This window comes from Frieseomelitta varia, unplaced genomic scaffold (assembly GCF_011392965.1).
Source record: "Frieseomelitta varia isolate USP_RPSP 00005682 unplaced genomic scaffold, Fvar_1.2 scaffold_178, whole genome shotgun sequence".
Lineage (NCBI taxonomy): Eukaryota > Metazoa > Arthropoda > Insecta > Hymenoptera > Apidae > Frieseomelitta > Frieseomelitta varia.
The window spans coordinates 380810-388280 of NW_025109505.1; the positions used below are offsets into that span (position 1 = coordinate 380810).

A 7471-nucleotide genomic window follows, 5' to 3' on the forward strand; every position below is an offset into this window, starting at 1 on the left:
CGTATTTCATAAAATATGAATTTTATTAAAATTATAATATACTTATGATTTTTCGGGATCGAGGCGATCGTGTGACATAAAGCTGCGATCACGTTTAAAAATAACGTTGTACCTTATCTCTTAACGATCGATCATCGAAGGGGCGTGACGCCGCGTATGATCGATGGGTGCTTTTTTTCACGTCAAAACAAAAGAAAAGAAAAGGGAGAATGTATGTACAGAGACAGGTGATAGTCGATGCGACTGCAATTACTCAGATAGCGTTATCGGCGCTGCACCAAGCGCGCTTTTACTCGCGGTATCGCCTTTTAATCAATTTTCAGACTACTGGCAAACGTTCAAAAGGCTCCTGGCAAACGCGACACCAAGTTTCAAACGTGTTCCAAGACGTCTTCGCGTTGCAGGACCCACGCGTATATTTTGGAGCTTCGACAATGTCGCGGTGATAGCTCGTTGTACCTATCCGAGTATTATTACACATATATATGCTTATATGATACAAACGATATACTTTATAGTACGATAGAAAAGATAACCTACGATATATCATCGACACGAAGTAAATGCACGCGAATGTTTCTAAAACGAGTCATGGAGAAGTGATCGATTTAAAAAAAAAAGTATTTCGATGTTTCGCGACGTAAATCGTACGATTTCGTAGGAACCGGAATGTTTAACAATTATATATTTATACATATAATATATATGTAACAAGCTGCTCTGCTGCAAAAATTGCAGAATTTCACACCTGCGTTGAGACACAGATTTCCTTGATACCGAAAGCTCGAGGCAATTTCTATAACGTGGAAATAACGACAATGGTAATTCTGTTCATCCTTGCGAACGGAATAACGCGAGAACGTGTGTTCGTACACTGCATTTATTGGAATAAGTGCAGGTACAGTGTCATCACCGTGAAAAGTTGCGTGTCAAGTTACAGACGTACGTAGTTAAATATGTACGTATGTATGTTTATTATCTGTTCACAGAAGTCTGTCCGATATATATATCTGATATATTCCTCCCATTCACGGATATAAACATTAATAATATATGTATCGTTTTTCGATATATTAAAAATATAGATTATTCGTAGTTAAAATAGCTATGACTATAGTATATAGAACAGACTGTCGGTGAAAATTCGTGATTTCAACTGTCTGACATTATCTTTCTCTGCACGATATATACTGTACTTGTACTTATTGTTAGAGATAGAGGTAAAGAAACACGTGGTGCGCTTGTGGAGAATTCGCAGGAACAAACATTCAGTACGACGTTCATTCGTCAGGCATTTTCTGGTGTTTTATGGTACGGTGATTCCGAAGACTTTTGCATCCTTGAAATGCACGAATCGATCGATCTTTAACGAACGTTGAAATACCCTCGATTACGTCCGATGATTCGCGTATTGAAGAGCTTTCTTACTGTTCTCGACGAATTCCTGAAACGAGGACAGAATTTTAAGACAGTTTTAAAAATTTGTTTCCAGAGGAACGAATGGATCTAGAAAATGTTGATCACCATTAATCCACGGCTCATGAAGTACGGTCTGTTGATCCCGTCGTTCTTTTCGCAGTCCTCGCAGAAACAAATGAATATTGTATCTATGATCATCTGTAACAGTGTATGATCAATTTTGTTTTCGTACGATCGTACAATCTCTTTTGGAAAAAATTTGGAACTGCGTTGTACGCAAAGATACAACTTTGCCTAAATAAATATTATTGCAAAAGTCACCTCGTAGATGGAAATGAAACAATGGGCCACCAAGAAGGCAAAGACTCCAGCCAATGCGATCGGTATCCATGGATAATGCAGTCCTTCTTTCTTCTGTACAGACAAAAAGATTAAAAGATCTACGTTGAAATATCGATTTGCGGTAGGACATTGGACGTGTACCTGTATTAAGTAGATTCCTGAAACAACGGTCAACGTAACCACCATCACCTTTCCCAAGAACAGAACAAAGTCGCCAACGCTGTTAATAGCTGCGACTCTCAGTATGTTGCTGGACAAGGCTTGGAAAGCTTTTCTGCCTCCCGTACAGAAATTACAACCGTATATCGCTGAAAGAAAAGTGAAATTTTTAGAAAAATATGAAGAGACTGTGGCAAATGTTTACATGTGGAAAGATGAGCGCGTGATATACACACCTGTTTCAATGTATGCGTTTCTTGTGAGGAACTTCAAAGCGCATTCGAAACACCAGATACAACAGTGACAGCACCACAGGATTACCCGCACGAGATCATTGTCGTAATGCTTCAAGCGATTTTGCACGAAGGAAATTACGGCCCTTATCAGTCGAATAATGCCAATGACCAACGCGCCAAACGCCACCGTGCCCAAGTGATATCGTATCAGATAGCCGAAGCCACCGGCAATTGGCAGAGAAAGGTGCTTCTTGTCCCTGTTCGAAAGAATTTTTGGCTCTTTTATATTGGACGAACGTTTGTGATTTTTACGATTTGTCTCGATTTTCTTCGGATTGTTCTTTATCCTTTAAGTTTGTTTACATGTATAACTTAAAGAAACATATACATATATAATTTAAGGAAAATATAATTATAAATATAATTTAACGAAATATGCACATATATTGTTCTTTGAATTTGTTAAATTGCGAAGAACAAAAAACGTGGAAAAATTTCCATCGTACACTCTCTCGGATCGAGAACAATTTACGTGTGAATTATGATATCGATCAAAGTGTCACCTGGTGAAGAACCAACGCGCAACGGCGCAAGCAACGACCATATGTTGACAGCCCAGTAGAAACTCACAGGTGACGAAGAAGAAAAATAAATTGTACCATCTACTCACCTGCAAAAAAAAAAAAAATAAAAAAAAAAATAAAAATTCCTCCATCGTTTCTGTCTTCGTTGAACATCGACTTGATCGCTTTTCGTCAAGACCTCGGATCGATCACTTACAATTGTAACGGCGTCCTTCCTGAAATGAATGTGATTCTTCCGGTTCTTGTAAATGTTCCCTGCGCTTTCGATCCAGAGCATGCAGTAAACCCAAGCGCACACGATGGAACCGATCAGAAGATAAGTCTGAAATCGATGACGTTGCATTTTTAAGGTTAACCATCGAGTCAGCACGGATGAACAAATGACCGATGCGAATAGCGATATGCCTCGCATCGAGATCATCCCACAGGCCCAGCACGTGAAATGAAAGGTTAATTGATTGAACGCAATGATAGTGCATCTGTTTTTATAAAAAAAAAAAAAGAAATTGCTAGAATTCTTGCTTGGAGGAAAAGTATCTTGCATCGAGGATTCTACGTCAAAGAAAACGGTATAAAAGATTTCAAGGTCCGACCGAATTTTTATCCCCGGACCAACGGGGCCCCTTTAGATCACTGCATAAATCATTTCCTTTGTCACGTTATCATTTACATCGAGTATGTCGTACCGTGTATATTCTTCTGTTTCTGTGCTGTGTAACTCTCGATATCGAGGAGGAAATGAATATTGACAGAAAGATAAAGCAGCGCTTTTCACCGAGAAGGTGAACGGATAGAAAAATTGCAAGAAATAGATAAATATAGAGGCAAGAAACTCCGATGATATTTGAAACGAGGAAGGAAAGAAGGAAAAGCCAATGAAATCTGAGAGGAGGAGCTTCGGGATTCTTTTGATATGCTAAGAGTCTGTTTATCGGAAAACAGAGAGAATGATCCAGGTGAACGAAAATGTTGTCCCAGCGTGTGTACATTGATCTTAACAAATATTTACGTATATAGGCTGAAGAAGGAGCGCTGGCATCGCGTAAACGGCCTTCCCCGCCTCGCGGAACAGCTGCATCACCAGGGCGATTCTTTTCCTCATCACCAGGACGATCAGAAGCGTGACAACCTGTATAAATTACTAATCCAGTGAACAACTCCAGAATCTAGAACGAAGATTCTCATCTCGACATGAGAGTGTCCCTTACCGTAACTATCGTCAGCATGATCGCGTAAACGAGATAAGCCTGCTCGCTCGAGTCCTCCTCTGGTATCTCGTGCATTTCCACTCCCTTTTTCTCGGCGTACCACGCCAGCCTGCGCAAACGTAACGTTCTTCGCTCTTAACGCCCGCTAAATAATTCCCAACCGCGAGGAGATTGTGCCAAATCTCTCAAGAGAAATTGGCAATATAAAGTAAGCAAGTGCTAATTAAAAAGTCTTACCAAAGATATACCGAACCAGCGATACTCGCTAGAATAGCACCTATTAAGACGATGTAAACGACCCACTGCACCATGTAACGGAAGGCTATCAAGATGCCCAACGAGAAGGCTGAAGATAAAGAACGAAGAGACGGGCGTTAGGAAAATTTTGTTCGGTTATAGAAATAAAAGAAGCGAAGATTTTCGGAAGAAAAACCTAAAGCGCGGGGTAGGTACCTAAAGCGATCAGCAATAAGTAGACTAGCTCCCTCCACGCAACGCCGAGATCCCTGGAGGCTTCCTGAAAAGAGAGAAATCTGCTTCTGAACACGTTTTAAAGAGTAAAATCAACCCGGGGCTATATAGAGGGCGAGACTGAAGTTGAAACTGGCGGCGACGTTGTTCTTTTAGTTTGCGCAAGACAAGCTTCTCCTTCGGTTACATGCTGCGCGAGGCTTGTATTTTTTATCTGTCGACAACGGTTTGTATCGATTCCACGATTGCTATAATTTAGTGGCTGGATGAGGTGAAAGAAGAATGGAAGTGAGGAAAAGGAACGAGGAAGAATCCAATTTTGATCGATGGTAAAAGAAAATGAAATGTTACGAACCTTGTAAAAATTTTCAAGACCGAGCTTCCTGAGCAAAGAAGTGGCCGTTTCGGCCGTCTCCTTGGGCACGCAACGATTCAGGAACACTATATCCCTGCGAATAAAACGAAACGTTATAGTCCCGGTTTCTCTTTTCTGCAAACGGTGGAAATATGGCGCAGAGCGTAGCAGAGGTATACTAACTGATCGCCGCATTTGGTCACGCAGTTTCGCGTTTTCACTCCGCCGTTCGTGTTCATGATAATCTGCAGGTACCTGGGGGAAATGAATAATAAATGAGTAACGACGTTAATGAACGACTGCGCGAAAAGTGTCGCCCGAAATTGGAAAGTTGCCGCGCGTTTTCCACCCGGGTATCGAATTTATACGCAACATTCACGCTAATTAACCCGCGTTATTTCACCCCGGTCCGGCTAAGTTTCCCGCCGAGATTTCACTGGCAACGCCAGGAATGAAAGATCTGCAGAGAACAAACCAGCACGAAGTCGTGTTTTAATCGAACGTACACAAACGTACGTAGACAGGTATAAACGAGTTCACGGTACGGTCATCGAGATCGCCGGAGCTAAAGTATACCGAGCAAAAGTTAGAAATAGAGTCGTAAATTTTAAAGAAGGACCGATCTAAAATTCTGCCGTTTTTAGAACGCAGATGCAATATATGCAATATATATAATATAATATAATATGCAATTATATTACTCTCAAATTAGCAATAACAAAATCGCGATATAAAATTTTCGTTCCGCGATCGAAGAAATGCTCTCCTCTTTATTTTTCCGCGTTGAAAGCGGGGAGCATTCCTGTGCGATTTGACATATTCATCACGCATTCATCGAGCGACAGCCACGCGGAACGCGCCTCGCTTCGCCGAGGTATTATTAATATCGTTAGCGGGTTCCATTGTCGCGAACTTGTTTCATTCATTCGACCGTCGAGGCGGAATATTGAATTCCGCATTGTTGTTGCGAGTATGAAGTTCGATGTTAATGCGTCGACGAATTATTAATCCTTCGGGAGCAGCGGTGTTTGGCGAAGCTGTGGATATCGGCGCGAGCCTATCCGCAAGGCCGTTGGGGGTTTCGCCTTCTACGCTGTGTACGCACGCGTGTGCGTACTCGTGTTCCGATAGATTGTTGGTATACGGATTATCGTCGATGTTTATGGGGATAGAACAGATTGGAATTCGCCGGGGAATACTTGCCGCTAATTCCAGTTGTCACGAGAACGTGTTTACGCCAGAGGCAACTTTCAGTTTCTTTTCGCTCGCGATCGTTGATCGCGTAATTGAGGTTTTCTTAATGGAACGGATCTCCCGGTGCGAGTCGCGCGCACCACTTCACGTCGTACATTGAACAGGTTATGCTTACCGCTCTTTCGTCTTGTCTGCACCCTTGCATGCGAATTCCGGATTACTTTCGCTGCTGGTAACACGCCCGCAGACGTTAGCACAGTCATCGTAGCCATTTATTACCCGGTAAATGTCCCCTTTCTGCACGACAACGCTCAACAGGAAACCCTGAGCACAGACAACGGGAAAACGCGTCGCGTGTGTTTTACATACGTGCGTTGTTTCAGACAACAGACGAGAGAGAAAGAAAGAAAGAAAGAGAATAAGAAGATGTTGAACGTACGAAACCGATGACTAAACCGATGAGCACGATCAGAGCCAGGATATCGGTGCAGGATCGATCGGTGGCGAAAACCTGGTCCGACTGCCTCGGCGACATCCCCTCGTGTTCCGGTGTCTGAAAAACCACAAGAGCGTAGACAATCGTGACTGTTTTACCGGTAGTCGCGAACTTGTCAAGCTTCAATTTTTTCCCCGCCGTTCCTCGAATAAATAGATGTATCGTCGGTGATATTTCGTTGGCAAATCGAAATTCGAGGCGAAGCGTGTGTAAGCTTTCGGTCTCTCTTAGGTAAATTTTGTAATTTAACAATTTTCGTGGTAAAATTTCTGCACTCGATAAGAGCAGGAAGCTTGTGTTTTAATTTGCGAAATTTGTGAAATTTCGCATCTCGAGGAAATTTCTTCTCATCAGAAGAAAAAAGGGACACGCGTTTAAGGGATAAATTCGATATTTTGACCATTCAGGTCTATTGTTCCGTTTCGACGTGTACACGAAAAATTCGCTTCGAATCGGAGAATAGAGAGAGAGAGAGAGAGAATTGGTCGGCAGTGAACGTCTTTCGCGTAACGATCGAAAACGTCGAATCTATTGGCCGCGGTCAGCATTCCGGTAAATTTTCAGCCTGGTGAAATCGAGCGTGGTTAAACGCTTTCAGCGAGAATTCGCGTCGTTTCGCCAGAATATCGTAACTGGTAACCCTGTTACAAGTCGAACGATCGCGTAGCCACCACCTTAAATTAATTAGACTGTTCGACGGCGACCTTGCATTAGCGTGCCTCTCGTAATTAAATTCCTCTCTCCTCTCTCTCTCTCTCTCTCTCTTATCTTTGACTCGCCCTTATTCAAGAGACGAGCCATTACCTTCCATTGATAACATCATCGTGACTCCTCTTGCGTCACGTTGTTAGCATTTCTTATTTACGCCTTCATTCTCGTTGAAGCTGCGTTTACATTGTTCGATCCTTAATCCAAGTCCCGAAACCAGTTAAATAAAACCATGGCCAATTGTTCTTCTTCAAATATTCTCTCTTTCCCCCCCCCCCTTTTTTTTTTTTTTTTGCTGA

General features: G+C 42.2%; 1 protein-coding gene across 1 annotated transcript; it reads right to left on the reverse strand.

Annotated features, from left to right (window-relative positions):
* Positions 1-6579, reverse strand: LOC122538806 (choline transporter-like protein 1). Its single transcript, XM_043673190.1, has 15 exons — positions 6408-6579; positions 6144-6292; positions 4958-5029; positions 4775-4868; positions 4402-4465; positions 4186-4294; positions 3949-4057; positions 3750-3869; positions 2937-3062; positions 2720-2826; positions 2157-2413; positions 1903-2069; positions 1741-1830; positions 1525-1617; positions 1-1444 (listed from the first exon to the last, which is right to left on the reverse strand). Exons 1-15 carry the CDS (start codon positions 6501-6503, stop codon positions 1391-1393), a joined length of 1707 nt encoding a protein of 568 aa, XP_043529125.1. The 5' UTR covers positions 6504-6579; the 3' UTR covers positions 1-1390.
* Between the last annotated feature and the right edge of the window lie 892 nt (positions 6580-7471).